Genomic DNA, 26,612 nt, shown 5'->3' with positions numbered 1-26,612 from the left:
TATAATCATATACTACATTGTTCAGGAGCCCTTTAAATGTAGCTGCCCCAACAGAGGACACAGTTGGAGACCATCCCTGTGGAACAGACTACCCTAATCATAGAAATGATCCCAGGGGTCAAAGAATTTTACATCCAAGTTTTCTGCAAAGTGTCTAAGGTGGCTCTTAAGGTTGAAGGTCATATTGTAGAACTTATTCCCACCTGACATCCTTGGAAGAATATTCAAAATTATAATATTTGGCAGGGCCATAATTTCTGGGGGTGCTAGGGGGCTATATTACCCCCCCCCCCAATGTTTTCTTTATAAGCCTCTAAATACCATCAAAAGTGCTTATTTTGCAAAAAATGTCACCCACCTGCTCATGCTTGCTGCCATCCCCAACCTCATGAACCTATGATGCCCTCTAGAGTCTAGACCCCCTAAAAAATCTGCCAAAATTGCGGGCCTGTTCAGTGATTTAGTCCTGTACTGCTGGATAAGCCCACAGTATATATCCAGCAGCTCCTCAGAGCAAGTCTTGCAGATGTCATTTGTACCTTCATGCAAAACAAACAAACAAACAAACAAAAAATTATTAGAAGCTTCTGTAGAGACCTCATCAAGGGCAGCCATGATGTAATCTATTTTTGCGCCAGGATAGCAATAATTACGTCACAACCTTGGCATTCCCCCACAGAATGCCACCACCCACTGGTGAATCATGGAGTCTCCAACCAGGAGAGTGCTATAGGGCTCGTCAGCCATTTCTAGAATGTTGTACCAAAGAGTGTGGTATGTAGCATAGGGGGCAGGTCTGACTCCATCATTGACTTCTGTAAAGTCAGGTGCTTAACCATCACTCTTAGTTGGTGGCGAGGATGATTAGGGTGATGAATGTGAGATTGGAGCTGCAGGCAACACCTACATTTGCTTGGATGAATTCCTTTAAGGTTTCAACATTTTTCATTAATTTAATGGTCTGGAAATGGAAATCTCCCAGTACATTATGTGCACTTTTTCAGGGCCATGCTAGCCGTATCTGGGACAAAGAAGTAAAGTGAGAATGAAAGTGATTAGGGAGTAATGAAAAGTGAGGTGGAATTGGGAGCGCAGGTTTGGTCACTGGTCGCCCTGGGATATGCAGCTGGCCAGAGAGTTCGGGTAATCCCTAGGGAATGCTGATCAGGTGTGCAGGTATATCTCGGCTGTGGTGACTGACCTGCCTGATGTGGAAAGCCTCCCATATTCACTCTTTTGAGTGAGGTACCTGTTTGACTGGTTAAGGAATGGCTTTCCCATCTTGCCGGTCTTGAGTTCAATCCCCAGTGCCAGTGAAACCCTTTTAGTGTCTGATTAAATTTTCGTTTGTTTCATGACATACAGAGGTCGTTTGGAGGCATGGTAAAGTGGGAATCAGTGGTAATTCAATGGGTATCCTCTCCTGAATTCTGTTGTGTCTCTCCTGTGTGGGTAACAGGAAGATGAATGGCCCATGCTTTCCAAAGAATTCATAGAGAATGTGAAGTTCCAGTGGGATCACACAAATTAATGAAGGTTGAGGGGAAAGCTGTGTAACGAGTGAACCGCCTGATGCAGAAAGCCTCCCAGACTCATTCTGTGAGTGGGATACCTCTTTGGCCTGGTTATGGAGTGGCTTTTCCATCTCGCTAGTTGCAGGTGCGATCCTCAGTGCCAGTATAGCTCTTTCCGGGTCTGGGTTAATTTCTTGTGTTTCATGACACACAGAGGTCGTGTGGAGGTATGGTTAAGTGGAAATAAGTGGCAGGACACAGTGTTGTCACTTAAGATAAATATTTAATAACTAACATGAAAAGACACATTCTCACTGATGTGTGAATGTGCCTTTGCTTTATGAAGTACTACGTCAAGAAGGTAAATACAAATACAGGAATAAGTAGATTAAGGTAAAAACTTACCTGTTTAGCGATAGTTACATTCCGGTACGGCTTGTTCGCAGCAGCAACTACAGCAGACTCGGCAGACAAGCAGACTCAACGGGTGAGTGTATGATGCAATTGTGATTGGGTGTAGATTAATCCAGTGGAGAGTAGCAAGAAAAAAAAAAACGTCCTCACAACTGTGTCAAGACCTGAGCTTTCCTCGCAAGATTTTCGACCAAAAGGCTCGTTAGGCTGAGTGTTGAGTATTTGTACGGTTGGGGACAGACGTAAAGTCACAGATTTCAGTGTCTTTAGTTCACAAGATACCAGAGTTTTCTGTATTTGATTCACAGACAAAATCGTAAAATAGCTACTCAGAACATTTGTTTATAATAGGAAGAGGGTAGGGTTACTTCACTGAGGATGCAAATGTTAATAAAAAAAAAAAGGATATATGATTAATTTGACCTTGCTCTCTGCATGTTAACTATCAATGGGAGCATCTCTGCGCTATTTATATTACAAAATCAAACAACTAGAAACTAACAAAATCAATATTCAACATTAATTGCACATAATTTTAACTCAAAAGAAAATGATAACATTTGAGCATGGGAGAACTGTGTGAACATTTATGAAATGATCAATGTGATGCAAAACATCTTGCCATGGTAGGCTCAGAGCCCATCATGGCTCTGATCATGGCTCTGGCTAGACTACACACAAATCTTCCAACTTATATAGTATCAACCTAATATTTCATCATATATATATATATATATATATATATATATATATATATAATATATATATATAGATATATATATATATATATATATATATATATATATATATATATATATATATATATATATATATATATATATATATATATATATATATATATATATATATATATATATATATATATATATATATATATATATATATATATATATATATATATATATATATATATATATATATATATATATATATATATATATATATATATATATATATATATATATATATATATATATATATATATATTTATATATATATATGTATATATGTATATATATACTGTCTTTCCCACTACATATGACGCACCTATAACTTGGCAAGATATATTTTGAAAAGATAAAAGAACTCCACATATTCCCTGAACTTTGTGTAAGAATATTACATTCGATTACGAAATGTGTGGCGTTGAACTCAAAAGCGTTCAATGTGTCGAGGACCTGGGTGTCAAAATCGCGTCTAACCTTAAATTCTCACAGCAAATAAAGCGAACAGAGTGTTGGGCTTCAATAAGATAAACTTTTTATTTAAAATAAAGATGTAATACTTCCGCTTTACAATAGTTTAGTCAGACCCCACTTGGAATATGCAGTACAGTTTTGGTCTCCCCACCATGCAAAGGACATCGCTAAATTGGAAGGTGTTCAACGTCGGACGACAAAAATGATCTCTTCCTTGCGCAGCAAACTTTACGACTAAAGGCTCTCAACTCTTAACTTGTTCTCTCTTGAGAAACGTTGCCTCCGAGGAAAATTGATAAAATGTTTAAAATATTCAATGGTTTTACGTATGCAGACAAATCCAAATTGTTTCTGATCGATGACACGGTCCGCACGAGAAATAATGGCACAAAACGTAGGTAAGTGTACCTAAACAAGTAAATTCAGACCAGATTGTTCTTCAACGTTGTAACGCGAGAATGGAATAAACTCACCTGTCTCCATATAAAAGTGCTCTCTCTCTCTCTCTCTCTCTCTCTCTCTCTTGCCTGACGACTTGTTACTGTTTATGGTCTCCTCCCTCTTCCTCGGTGACTCCAGAATTAATTTAAGGGAGTCTTAAGGGGGCTCTTGATGCAGGAGGGAACCGAGGCTGTGATAAGAGAGATGATTTGCTTCAACATTAATAGGAAGGGAGGGAATCAAGAGGAAATTATGAAGCACCGTCGCTGCTGCTCCCCCTCGCCTCTCCCGCCTGACGTGCGTGTGGGTGACAGGCTGTAGCGTGCAGGTACGTCTGCGACACACGAAGGCTAACGGCCTCGACTTGGCATAAGAGGAACCGCCCGTTGTTTCGTGTTCGTGTCACCCATTCATTAAACGAAAAATAAATAAAAGAATAATAAAATGAAAATAACTGAATATTGCCCATTGTGTCAGCGCTGCTCTACGTCATCTCAGCCCTTGAGCCTGTGGCGGGTAATAACCCCTACCCGTGACACAGGGCCAACGTTACATCCGGCTTACTACAGCTTACCTTCCCAGGTAGCTACCTGTGGTTACGCCACCCCTCCAACCCACCAACACCGGGCAGGCAGGCGGCGTGCTTAAACACAGGGCAGTGAAACCCAGAACAGCTCGAGACCCGCTCCCACAGGACGCCACACACGCGGGCCGTGGACCAAGGAGGGAGGCTAGAGGCAGCGGCACAAGAAAACGCACAGCGCATGGTTCCTCGCTTTAATGACAGGTTCCAAACACTGTACACTGGCACTCTGGGCACAAGTACAGATAAATCAAGGCGTAAGGGGCACGACACAGGCACGCACAGGAGCAAACCGGCAGATAGGCACCGACGCGACGTCTCATCTCTTGCTCTTCTCAAGCAACTCTCCTCGGCCCCCGCTCCGCCGGGGCGCCCCAGCGCCGCCTCACACTCTTGCACCATACTGGTCAAGATTGCATGATGTTACACATACAAACAACACATACACATAGACAAACACGCAAGCACACCCACTGGTGTAACACTATTTAATATTTATCGACCAGTCCGAAAGAGAAGATGAACAGCCAGCTGCCAGGTCATGACCGAACCCAGGCCTTCGGATTCGTAGATAAATGTATTATTATTATTATTATTATTATTATTATTATTATTATTATTAGTAGTAGTAGTAGTAGTAGTAGTAGTAGTAGTAGCTTATTACTATTATTATTATTAATATTATTATTATTGTTATTATTTTTATTATTATTATTATCATTATTATTATTATTATTATTATTATCATTATCATTATCATTATTATTGTTATTATTATTATTATTATTATTATTATTATTATTATTATTATTATTATTATTATTATTATTATTATTATTATTATTATTATTATTATTATTATCATTATTAGTATAGAAGTAGTAGTAGAAATAGTAGTAGCAGTAGCATCTTCACCTAGGGAGTAGGGGCCACACGGGACCACATACCCGTAGAGAGATTGGAAATATGCGTCCGGCGCAGATCATGAGTGTTTCCAGGGCATGGGTAGCCTACCGGAGGGGCTCGGGAGGGAGGCAGATTTAGACATTAGGTGCTTCCATTAGGTTCCTGTTTCTCACGGCGGGAGAGGGGGGGAAGTCAACGCTTTTCCAATATAACCTGATAAATATTAAGCAGTGTGGAGGGCGATACGTATTCTTGGAGTAGGCTACTACATTATTTAATTCAGTCATTTTTAATCGGAGTTATCCCAAAAGTTAATCAGTTTGAGATATACACCAAAGGATGTTCTTATGGTTATTTGGTCATGTGTGGATCCGTGTTTTAGATATTTTAGTAACTGGCAGACAGACAAGCAAACAGCAGTTAAACGAAAGACAAAAATATTTGCGTCCTCCTCGCTAGCATTGAGGCGGCGATAAATATTGTAATCTCCTGAGTCCCCAAAGCACACATTCCAACTGTGAATTTCGTTTCCAGGCAGGACACTTTCCTTACTCAGTCTTACTCTAGCACTAAAGTTGTTTTCCGCAGCTTACAAATGAAAGTACGTAGTCACAAATAAAGGGATTCAATTATTGTTTTTTTAATCTTCTTACGTTATCTTATACAGCTGACACACACACACACACACACACACACACACACCTGTAGGGGTGTTGACGTGTACACATAATTATGTAGTAGTAAACCTGAAAAGACTACGGTGACACGTTGCTGGAGTCAACGCCCGAAGTAAACCCTGGAGCGTCGCGATTTATTTTTGTGTTGGCAAAACCTAACGTGGTTTGTGCGGTAAGCGAACCGTGATAATTCATCCACGTGTGTGACGTGTCAGAGGAGAGACAGGTGTGACAGGTGGGGTGTACAAAGCCTCTCCCGCCCCCCTTAATAAGCATAAAAGCTGGTCGCACACCACCGTCTGCATCACTACGCCGCTGACTGCAGCTTACACATATATATCACCGTAGTCGTGTATTTCTGCACACCAACAACAGTTTGACCCAATCGTCAGTTAACTTTTTTTTTTTTTTTTTGCCATGTCGTATGGAGTCCCCTCGAGCGTCCATTTCAGGGGGTAAGAAGAATCAAGTGATATGGATAGGACTCGAGGATAGGACTCGAGAGGTAAGTTGATCGTCCTCTCCAAGGGGACTCACGCTGTTGACTTGATCGTGCTCCTCGCTAGATCAAGCTAGAGAGGCGGGTCTTAGAGATGGATAAGGACGTATCACTGCTGCCCCCAAGCCTGTGGGATAGGGTAGTTCAAGACCCCTCACCAACACCCTCACAGTGAAAATACAACTCCTACAGACGCCACTGTGGATGACTGCTTAGCCACCCATCAGTACTGGCACGATCTCGGTACACTCTGTACTCAGCTACCTTATTGGCATATTTTCTCTTACAATAGTTTCCATGTTTGATATGACTCCCATTGAGCTTTCACAGGTCGTCGTGGGCATCAGGCGCCGGAGGATGGCGGGCGGTGCCAGGCATCGGCTCTCTTATTTTATAGAGCTGCCCATGAACAGGTGGCCAGAATTATTTTTGTTTTTCATCTATTTTTTTTATATTATTGACGTCATTTAAGAACATACATAGTTTCCTTCCATTGTACTTGCTCTACCTAAACATTAAGTCATCTTGTGGAGTATAGAACGCTAAGCGACGACGAGGAAGAAGTACAGTCATGACGCAGTGGTTCTGAAACAAGTTCGTGATGCGCATGGCACGCAAGACAGCTATCGAGAGAATAGCCTATGAGAAGTTCCTACCATTCATTAATCCTTTTTTTCCATTTTTTTCTTCCTAATGTGGCCGCCGGCGACAGTGGACGGAGGAGGGAGCCTGCCAGGGTAACACATGTCCTCTTGTGTTACTCCTCCTTATTTGCCTACACCCGCGGCTGAGCGCTGATGTAGCTACTTGTTTGTCTGCATAACTGTGTGTGTGTGTGTGTGTGTGTGTACTTTATATAGCTATGTGGACTTTGGATGGTTGTTAGGGTGTTACATGCTCTCATTTTACTGTTAGGAATTGTCTATTTCTATGTGTATGTACTTGCTATTTACGTATTATCATTACTATACTTATTATTGTTGTTGTATATTCATTATTATATCAAATTTTTGCTTACTATGATTACCTTTTCTTTTTCCACATTCCATAACCACCTTGATATTCTTTCGTAGTGGTTTTATTTTTGGATGTTGTAAGATTCCCATGACTCGCAAGGCTCAGTGGTGGGGTGGGGAGTGAGGGAGAAGTGTGGTGGGAAGTTTGTTGATGTTTTTCTTCCGCTCTCTCCTCAGCCATGGCCCCCACCACCATGGCCCCCCCCACCACCACCACCATGGCCCCCACCACCACCACCACTACCACTACACCAACCACCACCACCACTACCACTACAACACCCACCACCACTACCACTACAACACCCACCACCACTACAACACCCACCACCACCACCACTACCACAACTCCCACCACCACTACCACTACCACAACTCCCACCACCACCACCACCACCACCACTACTACTACTACTACTACTACTACTACCACCACCACCACCACCACGCCCGCCCGGTTCTTCATCCGTGGAGCATTAGACGATTCAAGCGATAGTGACGACATCAACAACTCCAACAAAAATAATAAGCGGAAAAACAGCAAGAGCAAGAAGCGTAACTCCAACAAAAACGACAAACGTAACGCCAACAAGGATGACGACGACGACGAAAACACCAACCGTACTCTGAACCGCGGCAAGGAATGGAGCTACCATGGCGTCACTGGTGAGTGTTTTTTTTTTTTTTTTTTTTTTACAGTAAAGGAAGCAGCTCAAGGGCAATTACAAATGAAAAAAAATCCGCAAAGCACTGCTCCTACAAAGAAGTAGAGTGGCCAAATGAAAGGTGAATTTCAGGTGGAGAGATTTCTTAACACTCCCTTCTTGAAAGAGGTCAAGTGGTAGGCAGGAGGAAATACAGACAAAGGAAGGCTATTCCAGAGTTTACCTGTGAAAGGGATGAAAGAATGAAGATTAACTCTTGCATAAGGGATTTGGACAGTATAGGGATGAGCTACGTACACAGCAGAAGGAGAAGTGCAGCGGGGCCGCGGGAGGGGTAGAAGCATATGCAGTTAACAAGTTCAAAAGAGCAGTCAGTATGAAAATATAGATAGACGATAGAAAGTGGGGGAACATTGCGGCGGATTCTCAGAGGTAAAAGACGGTCAGTAAAAGGAGCAGCCCCCCAAACAAGAGATGTATACTCCATACGATATGACTCTCTCTCTCTCTCTCTCTCTCTCTCTCTCTCTCTCTCTCTCTCTGATAAAAGAACATTCGCCTACTTTAGACAATTGTTATTTTTTTACGGTAGAGGCAACAGCTCAAGGGCAATAAACAAGAATGAAAAAAAAAAAAAAAAGACCGCTAAACACTGTTCGTACAAAAGCAAACAGAATGAGTGGTTTGTATTTCTCTCTCTCTCTCTCTCTCTCTCTCTCTCTCTCTCTCTCTCTCTCTCTCTCTCTCTCTCTCTCTCAACACCCACACCACCCGTTCTCCTCTCTTTCTTTCCAGGACCGACATACTGGCCAAGGGAATTCAAGAACTGTGACAATTACCAGCAGTCGCCCATCAACTTGGAGATGAACCTGGCTGTCAAGAAGCCCATCGCTCCCCTCGTGTTCCGCAACTACGACGCCACCCCCGACTTCATGAAGATCGTCAATGATGGACGCTTAGGTAGGGAGTTTAATATCATGTTTAATCACCTTGCCATATCATATCCGCCAATAAACAGATAGAGGGAGTATTATCATCGGGTCTGTAGATGTTCACACTTTATAAACGCATAGGATCAAATATTATCTGCATGAAGGTTCTTTTCTTTTTACAGTAAAGGAAGCAGCTAAAAAAACAAAAAAAAATTGCCCGTTATACGTTGCTCCTGTAAAAGATTGTAGAGATGTGCCCGTAAGGGAGGTCAATTTCGGAAGGAATGAGGTCTTGATACCCCCTTCAAATTTCATAAGGATGCAGGTAAAGCGTTTTATGCATAAGCAGATAGGCTGCAGTAAACGACACAGGTGAGAAACGTGGTAATATGTAGATAGGAACACAGGGAGATTAAGGACGCAGGTAACACGTTTGTACCTATAGTTAACGACACAGGTGGCAGATGTGTGAATGTGTAGATAAGGATACAGGTACATAGGGACGCAGGTAACACGTTTGTACCTATAGTTAACGACACAGGTGGCAGATGTGTGAATGTGTAGATAAGGATACAGGTACATAGGGACGCAGGTATCACGTTTGTACCTATAGTTAACGACACAGGTGGCAGATGTGTGAATGTGTAGATAAGGATACAGGTACATAGGGACGCAGGTATCACGTTTGTACCTATAGTTAACGACACAGGTGGCAGATGTGTGAATGTGTAGATAAGGATACAGGTACATAGGGACGCAGGTATCATGTTTGTACATACAGTTAACGACACAGGTGGCAGACGTGTGAATATGTAGATAGGGGCACAGGTAGATAGAGGATACAGGTTCGTACATACAGTTAATGACACAGGTGGCAGATGTGTGAAGATGTAGATAAGGGCACAGGTAGACGAAGGATGCAGGTATAACGCGTGTATACCCACAGATAACGACACAGGTGGCAGACGAGTGAATATTTACATAACATTGAACTCTCACATAACGTTCTCAGTGTCTGCTCTCTCAGGTGTTGTGTCAGATTAAGATATTCGTCTTTGATAAGTATTGACGGCACTATTTGGCGTATATTCTGAAAGTTTTTACCTCTACTCCTAACTATTAGAAACTGAGTGATTGGATAACTGAGTGATTGATCAACTGATACAAGCTCTGATTAATCTTTCTATGTATCTGTGCTTCATACTTATTTTTGCGTGTACATTTTTGTCGTTTATTGTGAAAGTTTTGGTATTTACTTCTCCCTATTAGAAACACTGACTGATTAGCTGACTGATTGATTGGTTAATTGATAGATGATTTGGTTAACTTTTTTTTATTTATATATCTGTTCATTTATTTATTTTTTTCATTCATTTTATCTTTTATTCTGAACCGCGATAGTGGCCCTGGACCTGAAGATGGCGGAGATGCCTTTCATCGAGGGCGGCGGCCTAAAGGGTGAATACGAGTTCTTCAGGATGGACTTCCACTGGGGCAGGACGGCGTACCTTGGCTCCGAGCACTTCATCGACTCCGCCAGGTAAAGAAAACACATCCACTTGAGATGAATATGATGTAATGAGATGTGTAAGAAAATGAAAATAATAGCAACAAAAATGCCAACTATACTAAATAACAACTCTCTCTCTCTCTCTCTCTCTCTCTCTCTCTCTCCTTTAGTGGATCAGGACAACACAAATGATTCATAAAAAAAAGGCTCAAACGCCACTTCCTTCACCTTAATACTCACTAAAATATAAATGCAAAGTCCTGGTGGCTATTAGATTTGACCACCTAGTCTGGACCATAGCGTCTGTGTAGTCAGAATATCTATGTAAATCTCTCTCTCTCTCCCTCTTTCAGCTACCCCTTCGAGCTCCAGCTGTTGCATTACAAGAAGAAATACGGCACCGTGCAGGAGGCCAGGAAGCACCCTGACGGCCTGGCGGTGCTCGGCGTCTTCGTGACCTTCGGCGAGGAGGAGAACGCGGTCCTGAAGGGCGTCTCTGCGTCCCTGAAGGATATCCCGACGCCGAGTGAGTGGAGAGAGAGAGAGAGAGAGAGAGAGAGAGAGAGAGAGAGAGAGTTGATGCATGCACTAATAAATGTACGAAAATTGAATAACTAAAAGATTAAAACCACGTGTTGAATAATAATCAGAATTTGGCATCAGAAGAAAGACAATGAGGAGAGAGAGAGAGAGAGAGAGAGAGAGAGAGAGAGAGAGAGAGAGAGAGAGAGAGAGAGAGAGAGAGAGAGAGAATATAATTATAAATTGGCACATGTTCAAATAGTAGGGAACACACACACACACACACACACACACACACACACACACACACACACACATATAACGATCCCCTCACGTAATTGAGTTCGAAAAGGAAACGGTCCTTGACACAACCCCTCACCCCCCCATCCACCGTCACCCCATCCCCTACCACCACTCGAAGAACCAACCCATCACAGCTAAACTTATAACTAGCCATTCAGTTCGTCACTACCACCCAGATACCTCCGCCATCTTTGAATTATGTACTTTTATTTTTACTCTTACACTATCGCTTGTTGTCCCTTCTTTGTCTCGTTAGTTTTTTCCTTCGTTCATATTGATTGATTGACTGATAGTTTATTGTTGCAAGTAAACAACAAAGGAGAAGGGAGGAGCATGCCATCCCAACCCCCAGGCAGTACAGAGTGTTTATATTTAAGAATCACTGTTTTGGGGGGTTGAGGCTTGGAGTTCAAAGGTCCATATTCTTAACCGTATCGAAGTCCCATTATGACTCATCTTCAAGGGTACAGAGAAGATTAACCAGGCTCTCATGGCTTATCCTCCCGTTCAAGATGCAGAAGGCATATAAAACTATCACAAAGATCACAAAACAGGCTTAAACATGGGAACAGAGGTGTCGGATGCTCTTTCTGACGTCACGCACTGGTACTGTGGTTCGAAGCGCTTCACTCCGCCTCTCATCGTTTGTTTTCTCTGCTTCCTAAAACAGTATCGGCCGCCCGCATCAGTGCCGTGCCGCTGAGTGCGTTCCTGCCGCAGAACACCACCACCTTCTTCCGCTACGACGGCTCCCTCACTTCGCCACCCTGCTCCGCCGCCATCTGGAGCGTCTTCCCCAACTCCCTCTCCACCACGCAAGAGTCGGTGAGTAGATGCTTTCTTACGTCTCTGTCCGTGTCTGTCTCTATCCGTGTCTGTCTGTCTCTGTGTATGTTTGTGTCTATCTTTCTCTTTTTCTCTTTCTCTTTCTCTCTCTCTCTCTCTCTCTCTCTCTCTCTCTCTCTCTCTCTCTCTCTCTCTCTCTCTTATATGCCAACGTGTGGAGTTTCTATCTTCTTAGTCTTTACTTTCGTCTTTCTTCGTCTTCTTTGTCTTCCTCGTTGTCTTTTTCGTCTTCCTCCTCTTCCTCTTCTCCTTCGTTTTCGTCTTCTTCGTCCTTTTTTTCATTATTATTATTGTCGTCGTCCTCTTCGTCGCCATCACTATATCGCCGGTCGTTTTCAGATGCTCGCCTTCAACTCCGTGACGGACGAGGCCGGCTTCCCCCTGTCTGGCAACTATCGGCCCGTGCAGCTCAACAGTGGCTGGGTGAGTGTTGAGACAAATAGACAGGCAGACATGTAGATAGATAGTTAAATAGATAGATAGATAGATAAATAGAAACAGGTTGTTTAGTGCTATAAAATACGCAAATTTAAACTAACAATGTTACTACAAAATATATAAAAATATATAAACACGTTACGATCACACACAAAAACAACAGATAGATAAATAAATGAAGAATGAATAAATGAACAAGACAGATAAATATGAAAAATAAGTAAGTGAAATCTAAACAAAATGGTGACAATAATCGGTAAATATTTCCGTTATTGCAGTTTCTTATTTTTTTTCTACCATTGATAGATTGTTTAGCTAATTTGAGTGTCCTGAGGCCTTAATTGCTGTGGAAATGGATGATAGCCTTACAGAACCACACGGCTGGGTCAAGGGTTGCATGGGTAAAGATTGGTTACATTACCGCACCGATATATCTTGTCCTACTTAACCGACTGATCTTCTGTTAAATAGATTTTTCACTAACCTTTAGATCTGCTTGAAAAACAAAGTGTAAAGATGAAAGTAAGTGTGAAAATAGCCCTGCAATATATGAGCTAACCCGCGCGGCCGCAGGTGGCTGAGTAGCCCAATGCTTCCCGCGGCAGCCAAAACCTGCGGCTCACCACAGCTAAAATCCAAAAGGAGTATTCACGCTTTTACCCACGACCCTCCTTAGGGTCACTGAAAGATAGGTGAATATACATTATGTAACTTCCTAACGGGGGCGCTCCGGCCCCCTCGACCTCCTGTGTTTCCACATTTCGTTGTATTGGGCATACTAAGGTAATCATTTATTTTCACAACAAATGAGGCCTCAAAACACTGACATGACCCGAATAACCATCAGATGGAAGAAAACACTCTAAATAGGAAGCAGAAAAAAAAAGGTACATCAAGGTGGAAGAGAAATCATTGTAATCATTATAATCATCGTAATCATCGTACCATCATTTGCTTGCGTGGAACCCAAGAGTCAAGAGTGTAGGCATTTCCTTGACTCCTTGATCGACCCCTCGCACGCACACATTCCTTTCGCTTCAAGCACGAACGTTTATGTGAAGAGGACAGGACGATATGATTCCTTGGATCACAACAACTTACCCTTTTCTCCTCGCCCTCCAATTTCCAGACTTACCTAGCGCAGCCTGATGGTGAGATCTAAAGTTAAAAAAGGCGCCGATGTTGTTTAGAAGTTCCGTCCCCAGCATCGCCACCGCCAAGAAGACTGAGTTCAGGTCTTGGCGCCACCGACACCAGCATCACACCAGCAACAAAGCTCTTCTCGTATTAATGACTTTTTTTTAATCTTTTCACGCTGCATATTCGGTTGGCTAAAGAAAATATATACAAGAAAACGGAATGAAAGTCAGCCGCAGCACTTTCAAGATATTATATATATTATATTATATTAATTTATATTTTCACTTATGAATATAATCACTGTTTGTGGACATCTTTTATTATGTTTAACTTATTTTTATATTTTTGTTTACGTTGCTCACTCGTTTTCACGCCATACTGCACGATATCTTCTAGGATGTATATTATTTTATTTTATTCACTTTTTTTATAAGTTTTATTATATTTTAATTAGTTTATTTTTTTGTAACTATCTTTGCATTCTACAAATAAAAAAATGAACACACATATACCTTACCTTTTATTATCATTAGCATTGTTGTTATTGATTTTATCATTATTATTATTATTATTATTATTATTATTATTATTATTATTATTATTATATTATTGTTATTAATAATATTAGTATCATTATTACTATTATCATTATTCATTATTACTATTATCATTAATAGTAGTAGTAGTAGTAGTTGTAGTTTTACTATTTTATTATTATTGCAATTATTATTGCCATTATTAATCATTATGATTATCACTTGTTATGATTATCATCAGCGGTATAATCATTAAGGGTAGGCTACACGAGGCAGGGTTGCAATTTCTTGAGGGGCTAGGGGGCTTAAGCCCTCCAATGTTTACTATTTCTGCCTCAAAATGCGCCTAAAAGTGCTTATTTAAAAAAAAAAATTACCCAACCTGCGCAGACTCGCTTTGCTCGCCATCCTCTCCCCCAAAATCATGAACCTATGATGCCCTCTACCCCCCAGATATCTGCTAAAATTACGGGCCTGACAGCACATGAGCTCATCCTAATCATCCATCAAAGCTGTTGGCACATGCCGAGAGTCTCCCACACCCGTCACCACATGGGCTGTGTATGGCCGACCTGTTATTAGATAAGTACACGAGCTCTGCTACCTCGAACTGAATGAAGTTGGCTCAAACGATCAACAGCTCCCATGTCGCAAGAGCGACATGGAGGTACCGAGAGGGGGTCCCCCCTTTTTTTGTTCCTTTTTGAAGGAAGGCCTCCACCCCTGGATCCGCCACTGTCTACCAGCACGAAAGGGAGGATGAACCGCTGGATGAGCTGCTCACCGACTAACCGGAACGGGATTCGAACTCAGGCTCGCAGATTCGTAGCTATAGGCACGCTAATCACTGCACCTTCACCGCACACTGCAGATCGACGGGTGGACTAATAATAAAAGGATACAGGGAAATTACAAGAGGCCGGCCGGTCTACACATGGCAGTTCCTGAGGTTATGATGATCGCCAGTATCCCTCCTTGGCATCTATTGAGGTATCTCTGATGGTGAATAGAACCTCACCATCATGGATTGTATGGGATCGCATAGGCTATATATGTAGCTGCCTAACTAGTTTGGTTCGCTCTGTTACAAAGAAACGATGTTGGACTGTGGCATTGGGTCATATATAGTCACTAAGGATAGAAACTTATCGCCGCTGAAATAAATAGTAATGAATGGTAATCATAAAAGAATAGTAATAAGTAGTAGTAGAATTAGCTCGAAGTTGCAATTAAAAATACGTAGCTCGCATATCAAGGTTCAACTTAATTGCTTACTTTTTTAATTGCTCACTGCTAGCGCTACTTGTCCTGTTTCGGCTCCTACACACGGAACAAACACCAGAGAAATACTTATAATCCAGAGAAGGCTTTATAACAAACGAATATAGCAGATGACTATGGAATATGGAAGAATCACCCACGGCCACGCTGATGTTCGCCGAGTAATTCATGCTTGTTTTGTCTTTTGGTCTCATGTGTTTTTGGCTTTCTTGCAGGCAATATCAACCATCACAAAGATCACAAGTGGATATACTAGGATAAAACCAGGCAAATTAATAGGTTTTCCTGCTGTGTAGATGCGGATGCGTAGTGGACAGCAGAGCGACCTATTTCTGCGAGGAGGTATTGCTCGCCACACCGCTCGAGCGCCTGAGTCGATTCGGAGGTAATTGAGGTATTTCATTTTTATCTGATATCTACCTTCTGCATTTTCTCACAGTAATACGTGTTAGAGGGGGTTATGATGTTTTCTGATACGATTCTACTCTAAGTTGTGAAAAAAAGCACCTCATATCGAAAAAATAAGGGACCCAAAATGAATCTTTTCCCCGAACCACCAAAACATTCCTTCATTCCTCTGTATTCTGTGCGTACGTGTCACTGTTGGGTTATTATTGATTCTTTATTCATTAGTGGAGTGTATGTGTTGCTGCTGGATGAATAGCAGGCCAGCAGGGTGTTCAAGGCATCGGTCGCCATCAACAGCTAGAGGAGTCAATTGAATCCTCGCCATTAAACTGTGCTCGTCATCAAAGGGTCCAAGAGAGGAGTGAAGAGGTGGTCGCCGTGGCAGGCCGGGCACTTATGGACACAGCAATACACTCACCTTGCACTGCCCAGGTGTTGCAGAAAGGTAAGTGTATTTTGTTTGTAGTATTGGTAAAAATGTAGGAGTAGGCATATTATTATCAAGACACAAAGTATGTTTTCATGGGTAATAGATTAATTTGCATACACTGAGGTATAAACAATATAGAATATATGTCCCACACCTACTCCTCCTACATATTAACCGTAGTAGTATTAAAGATAAGGACCAGTATAAAAAATATCAGTTTTATTATTGGTATTTACCTGTTAAAGGATACATAAATACACCAGTCTTTGACCTTATTTTTCTGATGGATGTTCTGTAATGCTCATTTTTCTTTATAACCATTTCCATCAGAACTTGCTAGTTTGTGTAAAAGTATTTTTCTTTCACTTACAAACTCACTGCAGCCAGCTGGGCACTGCGAGTTGTTTTCATATGATAATGGAGGGCGTCGAGGGGTTAGGGTTAGGTTTGGTTACAATTATTAATTTAATTTATTTTGATAAATGCTTGCTATTATTTTTGCTGTGCAAGAGATGGGTGAATATAGCCGTTGAATCGTCACTTTCCACTGTGGGTTTGGTCCTTTTATTGATGTTTACTTTTACTTGAAACATTTTAAGTCTCATCAGCAGAAATGATGAAATATGGAAGAGGTGTGGCTGTGGAGTGGATGTTGTAGATATGTATCGCAATTTAGCCATGGATTAGGAGGAGGTGCCAGAAGGCTGGAGAAAGGCCATCAATGTGCCTCTATACAAAGGGAAAAGAAGCAGAGGTATGTGAGTGTAACAGTCTTAGGGGAGTAGGTAAGTTTACTTGGTGTGCTAAGGAAGATTTATGAGAGGGTTTTAAATAAGATGATGGAAATAACTGATAAAGTGTGGGCAGTTAGCAAGGGGCTTTTAGGAGAAATGCAAGATGTGTGGATCAAATTTTTGCACAGAAAATGTCAGTTTAAAAGGTAGATAGAGAAGGATAGAAAGCCATTGCTGCTTTCCTGACTATTGAACCCTGAAAGAGCTTTTCCCTGAGCCTCCCTCTCAGGTGAACAGATGGTTGCCTTGTGTCAGACATGGATGGGCAGAGCTGCGTACTTTGAGCAGGTATACACAGTGGACCCTAAGAACAATCATTCAATTAATCAATCAATGGAGGCATATGCCAAGGAGCATGTTGCCTTGCCCACCCTACAACATCAAACCTGGAGGTTCTTCCAGGTAAATCTCCATACAGGTCCCCTTCCCATCCCAAGTACGTACCTCACGGCAGGATCTATCGACTTGCTCAAGTCATGAACTCTGTGGGCATCTCCTTGGGCTCCTTCACTCAGGTGGCATTGATGGACTATGCTGATAATATATGTCAAATCAATCTCACAGAGTAGTTGCTGGTTTGACATGGTCATTTCAGCAATATCCCAGGATTCTGTGTAGGCACTTCTTACCAAAGGCATCAATCTGCCTCTCCAAGTCACTGTTCAGTGTCCATGTCTCACAGCCCAAGAGTAAGACAGGGAGCACAAGCGACTTGAAGATCTGGATCTTTATCCTTCTGCATGGGTATCGTCAATGCCATATACTCATGCTAAGCGAGTCCACAACACTGTGGGCCAAGCCAATCTGCCGTAAGACTTCCTGGCGACACCTGCCATTGTTCTGAACTATCCTACCAATGTTTGCAAAATTTTCCAAGATGTAAATGTCCTCACCACATGCACAGACTGATTGTACTGTTTCATCTAGCAAGCCTCTGAACACCTGTACCTTGGTCTTGGACAAGGAGATGTAAAGTCCCATGGGCTTCTGCTCCTCCTCATATAGTGCCTCGAGAGCCATCACCAGAACCTCCAGCAACTCTGAAGGAATTATTGCATCATAAGCAAAACAAGGTCAGTGACCCTGGTATTGCCAACAAATGCTCCACAACGACTCTGGTCCACAACTCTGCTGAGTACCCAGTCCATACAAATGTTGAAAATGTTTCCTGTATTCACAGGAAAGAAGCTGGAAATGCCCCTCCATCACACACACACGCACACTTCATAGCATTTTCAGTCCCAGAATGCAGGCCAGTCAGTAGACCAATGATCCTTGCAGGCATTCCATGGAGTTGGAGGAGATCCCAGAGTACCTCACAATGCACTGAACCAAATGCCTTCTTGATATTGACATAGGCTGCAAGCATCCCCTGTCACAATGCATCAGCATTTCACCAAAATGTAAAGCACTAGGGTACGGTCAATTATCGACTTACCAGGCATGAACCGTACTGCTTGGCTTCAGGAGCTGGTTAGGAATCTTCATCAGCAATAGATAGGAAAGTACCTTGCCTAGCCTACTGAGCAGTGTAATACCTTGGTAGTAGTTCTAGTCCTGACTGTCCCTTTACCCTTTCCATATAACTACTACCAGCCCAGTCTTCCAGTCAGGAGGATTAGTAGCAGATTGCCATACCTCCAGCTGTGCCTCACCTCCAGCTTTGATCAACTCTGCATTGTTGTTACAGTTACTAGATCCCTTTTCACCTCTCAACTTTGCCACAGCCTCTCTGACCTCATCAAGAGATGATGGGCTTTTGTTAATGAGTGGATCAGCATCCACCACTTGCATCCCAGAAACTGGAAGCTGCCCATTCGGAAGATCCGCCATGTAGAACTTCTCAAAATACTCAGCCCAACGAGCACTCTGCCCATCCATGTCCAATATGATGCAGCCATCTCCTGTTAGAGGGAGGCTTGGAGCGGAGCTTCTCCAGGGCTCATTAGGCAAGTTGGAGATCATTCACATTGAAATAGCCCTTGTCTTCCTCAGTGAGACTCCTGATATACCGTTAATACCGTTGGTGAGGTTTCAGGCCCTGCTCCACTTCCAGTGCAGCGCTTCGCAAGGGCCGTCAACAATTATGATGTTAGCCTCAATAATAATTAGAGATCGGAAAAATATTTAAAGTATGTACATTAAAAATATTTTTTCACATATAACAATACGTGATTTTCAAAGAAAAAAAAAAAAAAATTCACGGTTTCTGCTGGATATTGACATAAAATGGCCCAAACATGACATTTTTACCAGATCCTTGTTAAAAACTTCATGATAGCGGTATTATAGTAGTCTATTTCATATTGAAATTCACCCCAGCAGTCAATGTGGATGTAGAGAGAAGCTTCTCAATCTACAAAAGTATGTTGACTGACAAGTAGGGTTAGTGGAGCTGTAATAAATTTTGCAAAGACGGCGGCAGCACCGAGTCATGGAGTGGGGGGGTTATGCGTTGGCAGGGGGGCATGTTTGTAAGCAAAGGACACGTCGCAGTTATATGAGTGTGGCCAGGGTCACCTCTGCTGTATCTTCTTATCTTCTAGGAATGTTTCATTCAACTATGATTGCTGTTCTCAGTACTATTGGGTTGTCTTTGCGTATGCCTGAAGGAGTGTAAAAAATCGACTCATGTATAGCAGTAGTCAAATACTGTCTGGCCACCGGCCACCCACCTTTCCTATCTTCCTTGTGTTGTGTGTTGTGTGTTTCACCACTGAGTGTAGGAGCCCTGTGGTGCCCTTCACACCTCTCAGTCATGTCAAGAATTGTTTCCTTTAAGTTCGGGGTAGTGGGTGAAACGTTTGCGTTAACAGGATCAGTGCCACAAATTTGGGTGCTCAGGCCTGTCCACTTTGGTGGCAGGGGAGGTGCTGCTGGCGTCGAACCCAACTGGTGTGAGGGCGACCACTCTATTCATGGGGGTGGGGCCCAGGAAGCAGGGACTAGGCAGGGGGTTTACCAATACTGTCCCCAGCCACTCTCAGCATAACCACATATGCATTGAGCGGAGGCTGCAATGCAAGTTACTCTCCTGCCATACATCTTGGCCTGCAGAGCACATGGTTGCCGGCTTACCTGTTTGGGAGCCAAGATTCTGTTCGGAAACCAGTGTGTTTTATGTTTGGAAAATTTGTTTGAGATGAGTTGTTTGACAACCAAGGTTCCATTGCACCACAGTCACTGACTTTGCCATGCCATGGCAACCCCTCAGGGCAAGTTCCTGGAGGGAATAGAGCATCAGAGCTTTAAAGATAGACTAAGGGAAAGTTCTTAACATTTTGGATTTATCCAATTTATGTTTCCAGGGGTGTAAATGTAAAATGCAATTTGTGAAGATATTTACATTTTATATTTATCAGTACATCATAAGTTTCTTGGGAACTCTGTGACCTACCATACATACAGCATAGTTCCACAAGTGTAATAATTATAATACATCTATTAACAAAATATAAATACATATATCCCATTTGCAATCAATTTTCCAATGTGGTGAAAGAATAGTTTACCAAAGTAACATTTAAATGTAAATGAGATAAAAGTATGTAAAAGGTGAAGAGGGGATACAGAATATAAAACATGGTGACAGTTTTTATAAGTGGAGGGAAATGAAAGTTGCAGGAGAGGTATGTCTGGGTATAGTGTATAATATGAGAGTCCCATAATGAAAGAAGTTACGATTCACCACAGGGAACTAGATTGCTGATAACCCCTAAAGAGCTTTAAAAAATCTAGTTTTAGCACTGACATATAATACAGTTTGGACAAACACAAACGAAGATGACTAGGTAGAAGTAAGCTGAAAATAACATTGCCTGCAACACAAGTCCTTGCATTAAGTTCATTGTTCTGTTATATCTATTGTTATTGCACCTAAAAGACAAGTCTCAAATGTATTCTGGCAGTAAAGAATACATCTCCTGGGCATTTGAATAACAAGAATTTATAGAAAAAAAATGCAGTACTGAAAGGAAAAGGTTGGAACTCATTTTTTACTGGGATGGACACATTACTTCAATGTGTAGTAATGACAGCTATTGTATACAGAAGGCAAATGCTGTGCAGACCCTCAGTCACTGCGTGTTGAAAGAGCTTTTACATGATGGAGAGATACTTAAAAATCTCCTCAATGATGTGGGTTGGCATTATATGTTCATGTTAGTTTCAAGGAGGTTTGAAGTGATGTTTTTCTTTGAGTGGAATTTTCTTCATATGACCAGATCATTTAGTGCATTTATATTTGTAGTCTTTTAAAAACAACAACTTTAAAAGCATTTTAAGTTAATATTTGAGATGTTCACAAAGTTAGAGTATTGATGTTGATGTCAAGAAGTTTATTTTAATCTAAAATAAAAGCAAGTTTTCATAACATAACATATTGCACTTCGTTGATTCATAAAAAGGGTTTTATATCAACTAAAACATTTTACTGTTCAATATAGTAATGTTACTCTATTTGCTCATTACATAAAAGCCCTCCTTGGTTATTTTAGCTTCCATTAGCAAGGGGCGGAAAGTTGTCATTTCATAATAAACTTTCATCAGTCCACTCTCAGGCATCTTCATTCATCTCATAACAACATAAAGGTAACAATTACTTTCAACAATATACATTTTATAATTTGTCAAGTGTGGTCATATGGTCATAACTTTAATTTTTGGTCTTAATAGTACTGTACAGTGTGCATCTTAGCACTGCTACAGTTCTACAGCTGAAGGATGCTGGCTCACAGCTCCAACATGGAGCTGAATAGTCAGTAAAAGTGTGTCCATTTTCGTTACTCCCTCATTCACTTCTCAGCATTCAGAGAGTGGATAAACTCCTCAAGCTTCTCTTGAATTTGCCGTACTCTTTCTGCAAAAAGAAAAGTATGCCATTGATGAGAAATTATTGATGTCAGTTACTTTTATATAATGCTGCTAATATATTTTAAATATTCATTTACCTGTGATCACTAAATAAATGTCATTTAATGTTTCAGAACATGAAATACCTTAACATGGTGGATTTCATTTAAATCTAATTGACTGAACAAAGTGAACATTTACTTCATAATGACCTTTTGCCTTGTGACTTTCCTGCCATAACAACTTGCAAACCAAAAGTGAACACACCTAATATCTACATCCTGTAATGACCATTATCTTTTGCTAAAACACTGAAGTAATGTGAAAGTTGTCAACATGGAAAAGCTGGCGACTCACGGCATCTTACATCTACCAAATGCTAGGGAAAATGGAGTGCTATAGCGGATCCTTAAATAAACTGAATAGGCTAATACAAATGTAAGCCATATTGATATACTGGTTATCTAATAAAGTATGTGGCTGATGTAAACTGTGCAGAAGAAAAGTACATGGAATGGATATGAATATGGCTCTGGTCTTTGTTACTGGTGGAAGGCTGGTTTTAGGTAATAATCTCGTGTGACTTCTCGATACATTCACGCAATGAAAGTTCACTTCGAAAAATGTTACTTTTTACTACCCTTCCTCACTTAACAAAAGGCAAAATTCCCGTTCATGATTTTTTTCCCCATAAGCAATACTAAACCGAGTATGCTCTCAAGTCAGCTGATTCCGGCCAACCATCTTCCTTCTACTCCTGTATTTACCTAGTTGTAGTTTTACAGGGCCTGGGCTTACGCTCGTGTGGTCCCGTCTCCGTATCTGTATTTGTCCAACTTTTCCTTAAAGTTTAGCACACTCTTCGCTGATACTACATCCTCACTTAGTCTGTTCCAAACCTCTATATTTCTTTACGGGAAGCTCTATTTCTTTATGTCTCTCAAGCATCTTCCCTTCCTCAATTTTTTACTGTGTCCTCTTGTGTTCATGGTGTTTATTCCTTCTCTTAGTAGTAACTCCTCATTATCTATTCTTCCATTTTACTGTGTGTGTGCAATGGAACTAACTCGGTATAAAATAATAATTGGTTTAAGGGTAGGCTTTTCTTTGTATGCAGGGTAGTAGTAGTTCAGTGCACAACCCAGGTGAATAGTATTGGTCCACATTTGCAAATTATTGGTTAGGGAGTCTTAAAATATGCAATGAAGAAGATTTGGAAAAAGAAGAAAAGAAAAAAATGTGACTAAATCGAGAAAAATTGGAGTTGTGGAACCATTCTATGATTTGCTTCGTACAATGAATTTTCGGTTAGCAAACAGTTTCTCATGAATGTAACCAAAGCAAAGCAAAGGGAGGGTTGCCTGTACATCCACCTTCTATCATGATTTAATAACACAAAGCATCAATAAAGAAACAACAAAACAAGAAGGGAAAGAGGCTTGTTCTTATGGCAAATGTCTTGATGGTTAATGATGAGTGGCAGCTCTTTTCTGACTTACAATAAAACAACTAACATCCGTACTACTTTCCAGATGCACTACAAGACACTTACTCAGCTCCTCGGCCAGCAAGACTCTCCGGCCAGTCAACAGGTGCTCCTTCTTCTCCCTGTCACACCCATACTCCTCCAGCACCTCCTTGATCTCTTTCTCCAACCGCCGTGCTGCAGAAGAAAGAAATTTTAAAGACTCGAGCTCAATGCCATCTCTTAAACCCTTTTTGTGAAAGGGAGGGAATTCAAGATCATGGTTAGTTTACAGTACCGTCCTGAGTTTCGCGCATGCTTCGTTTCTAAGGTATAGTGCTAAACTTGACGATCGCGAAACTTAGGGTATTGAAAATAATGAAAAGCACTTATTTGTTCTGGCCCGTGGAGAAGCTGACCTTTTTTTTTCACTTTACTCCCTTATCTCAAAATACGTACTTTGGAAAAAGGATGAAAACGGGAAGAGAGAACGGGTCACTGTGAAGACACAGTTGAAGGCGGCTGCCTTATGATTGGCTGACAGTTCTGAAAACATGCTTGTGATTCACTGAGTCCGATGACATCATTGACGGCGTTCACCCAATCAGCAGCCCCACTGCCTTGAGGTGGTGTCACACTGGCCATTTTCCTCCAACCGTTGGGGCTACGGGCAACGCCCGTGCCCCCAACTGGGAGCGAGTTGTCGGTTGTCCGTAAGCTGAGCCTTTTTCCTCCAACTGCATTGGCGGTAAGGGTAACCAGCAACTCCAACTTTTCCGGTTGTGTCACACACGGCCAAGGTCGGTTGCCTGTATCCACATCCATAACATAAACAAAACACTCGCCCTGTATCAAAAGGCGTCGTCTGCTAAAGTAAGTGCTGTCGCAGCTTGTGCTGCCGTTACCCAAGTTATGGACTTGTTGCTGCAGTGAAATGAAAGGAAGGAGCGGTTGTGGGTGTGGCGTGGCTGTGGTTCCTCCGTGCCAGAAGTTCTCAGTGTCACCACTGCACGTGCGCAGCCAACATACCCATCTAGACTCCAACCACATAAACACGTGGATCGAGTAACAACATACACACAGCTGTGGAATGGACTGGAGGAGGAGGTGGTTTGTGCAAGAAACATTAATGATTTTAAGGAAAAGTTGGATAAGAGTGGATATGGTGACGGGACAGCGCGAGCGTAGCTCTTTTCCCGTATGTCACAACTAGCTAAATACAATTAGGTAAATACACACACATCAGACTTATCAGGAATCGTGGCAGATGTTTCTGACAAACAGAAATGGCTTCGCCATTTCCTAGAGTGTGTTAGAACTTACTTGGCGAGTGGTTCATACAAACCAACATGCTCAATGGTAAGAAGAGAACAGTGCTAAAAACAACTGCTCTCTTCTTGCCAAGAATTAGGTTTGGTTTGTGTGAGCCACTCACCAAATACGTTCTAACACATTCAAAGAAATGATGAAATCGTTTCTGTTTGTCAGAAACGTCTGTCATGATCCCTGATGAGTATGGTGTGAGTGTGAGTTGTTATTCAATCCACGTGTTTATGAGGGCAGAGTCTAGATGGGTGGATTGGCCGTGCACGCGGTGGTGACAATGAGACCTTTTGGCATGGAGGAACTACAGGCATGCCACAGGGGCACGATTATGGCTTTAAGGACGGGAGGACAGGAGTGTTTACCCAAACCTCATCAGAGAATTGTGCTGTGAAGAGTGGTGTTGTGTTGCTGAGCCAATAAATAGCCTTCATGCAATGATTCATGAGTAAATTTATGGGAAATAGCATCTTGCTATTTTCAATTGGTACAATGGTACATCAAGGACGTCTCTTCGTGCCCGAAAAGTCCTCAGCTGCTGCAGACGCGCACCCACTACCTCTGCCATCTTGACTGTTATGCTTCGCTTAGGTCGACCTAAGGAATGCAATGTTAATTCAAACCTGCGCGTAGCTGGCGAGTCAGTTTAGGTTCCGCTTAGTTGAAACCTAAGGGTTATGCTTCCCTTACATCTCGGTGTCCGCCATTTTCTTGATTTATGCCTCACATAAGCGAAACATATTCTTTATAAGTACGGGCCCAGGACTCCAAGCCTTGCAGGGATGGCACACATGGCAAACATGTGGGAGGAGGAGTTAAGGGTGTACCAACCAGTCCTCAAGGTTTGGTACTTCCAATGGAGAGAATTATTCTGGAAGAGGGAAAGAAGGAAACCACTTTGGGCCTGCCCTACCATAGGTCTACCATAGAAGTAAAGAGGCTTGTAGCTATTTTCTGTGGTGTGTCATCTTCAGAAAGCTGTTGGAAATAATTGATCTATTTGTGTTGAAGCCCGATATATTTGGGAGAAAGGGGGAGGGGAGTGTTATGTGGTTGTAACCATGATGCAGTGAGTAGGGGAGATAAGACTGTCTGTCTGTCTGTCAATTTAGATGGATAGAACAGATGGCTACATGGATTTACATGAGAGAGAGAGAGAGAGACCTTCATTAGTCAACATGATTGTAGGAATAGGTTAGATAGAAGCAGAACACAGGGACAGGGAAGACATGGGGGGTAAGGGATAATGGAAGGACAAAAGAAAATGAAAATATCTTGAGGAAAATAAGATGCACACTAGAATGTAAAGAAGTTTGGCTTCCCTGATAGAATCAGTGATAATTAGAACAGTTTAGATGCAGAGATTGAGCTGAGAACATACATGAATTCAAGGTAGAAAAAACAAATATATACACAGGGGAACAGAGCTTAGCTTAAATTCTATATACTACAGCCAGGTTAAACACATACACACACACACACCTGTAATTTTGAAATTCATTTGCACATTATTTTCATACTAGCTGCAAAAATACAACTAAATTAGAGATATCTAGAGTATGTCCCTGTTTTTAAAAAAAGTGATAATTGCATAATGTAAGTTTAACCAAGCACACTGTCATATGTTAACTCTGCCCTAATTAAGTTTGGTGTCCAGTAGAGAGAGCTGTGTTCCATACGCACCTTCCCTGTTCATGACCTGCTGGCGGAGGGCGTTGGACGTTATCTTGATCATCTGCTGAATCCGCCAAAACAGCACCACATCGTTGCACTCCACCTTGGATGTGACAGTATGTATTAGTTTGCTGGGCTCGGTGGTAAAAGATGTAAGGTAAGAAAATAAAAGGATTAATTCTTTATGAATTAATATTTCATGTGCAGAAGAAAAGGTTAGGGAA

At 41.7% G+C, this 26,612-nt stretch overlaps 2 protein-coding genes and 1 long non-coding RNA gene across 6 annotated transcripts in view; 2 read left to right on the top strand and 1 right to left on the bottom strand.

Annotated features, from left to right (window-relative positions):
- The first annotated feature begins 7,221 nt into the window (after positions 1-7,221).
- LOC127009027 (putative carbonic anhydrase 3) lies at positions 7,222-14,135 on the top strand. Its single transcript, XM_050881630.1, has 7 exons — positions 7,222-7,936; positions 8,731-8,895; positions 10,269-10,407; positions 10,731-10,903; positions 11,873-12,027; positions 12,388-12,471; positions 13,616-14,135. Exons 1-7 carry the CDS (start codon positions 7,450-7,452, stop codon positions 13,646-13,648), a joined length of 1,236 nt encoding a protein of 411 aa, XP_050737587.1. The 5' UTR covers positions 7,222-7,449; the 3' UTR covers positions 13,649-14,135.
- Positions 14,136-16,028: 1,893 nt separating this feature from the next.
- On the top strand, positions 16,029-26,504 carry LOC127009026 (uncharacterized). The gene is made up of 3 exons (XR_007761513.1): positions 16,029-16,296; positions 23,459-23,674; positions 26,372-26,504. It is a non-coding gene; the product is annotated as an uncharacterized LOC127009026 (long non-coding RNA).
- The window catches only part of LOC127009024 (dynamin-like 120 kDa protein, mitochondrial), a 31,677-nt gene continuing 25,469 nt past the window's right edge, over positions 20,405-26,612 (bottom strand). For all 4 annotated transcript variants that reach the window (XM_050881623.1, XM_050881625.1, XM_050881624.1 and 1 more), the window contains 3 exons: positions 26,398-26,491; positions 23,479-23,589; positions 20,405-21,933 (listed from right to left, as the gene is read on the bottom strand). In XM_050881623.1, the coding sequence (XP_050737580.1) occupies positions 21,869-21,933; positions 23,479-23,589; positions 26,398-26,491 (270 nt within the window). In that variant the 3' untranslated portion in view covers positions 20,405-21,868. The remainder of the gene's footprint in view (positions 21,934-23,478; positions 23,590-26,397; positions 26,492-26,612) is intronic.

Source organism: Eriocheir sinensis, chromosome 39 (genome assembly GCF_024679095.1).
Source record: "Eriocheir sinensis breed Jianghai 21 chromosome 39, ASM2467909v1, whole genome shotgun sequence".
Lineage (NCBI taxonomy): Eukaryota > Metazoa > Arthropoda > Malacostraca > Decapoda > Varunidae > Eriocheir > Eriocheir sinensis.
Note: the sequence above shows the minus strand (reverse complement) of the source record. Positions and strands in the feature narration are given on the sequence as shown.

Excerpts from the sequence above, each read along its gene's own strand:
- LOC127009027 (XM_050881630.1), top strand. The coding sequence starts at position 7,450 with ATGGCCCCCACCACCATGGCCCCCCCCACCACCACCACCATGGCCCCC. Across the intron at positions 10,904-11,872 it reads GAAGGATATCCCGACGCCGA|TATCGGCCGCCCGCATCAGT; the intron begins GTGAGTGGAGAG and ends TTCCTAAAACAG. Across the intron at positions 12,472-13,615 it reads TGCAGCTCAACAGTGGCTGG|ACTTACCTAGCGCAGCCTGA; the intron begins GTGAGTGTTGAG and ends TCCAATTTCCAG.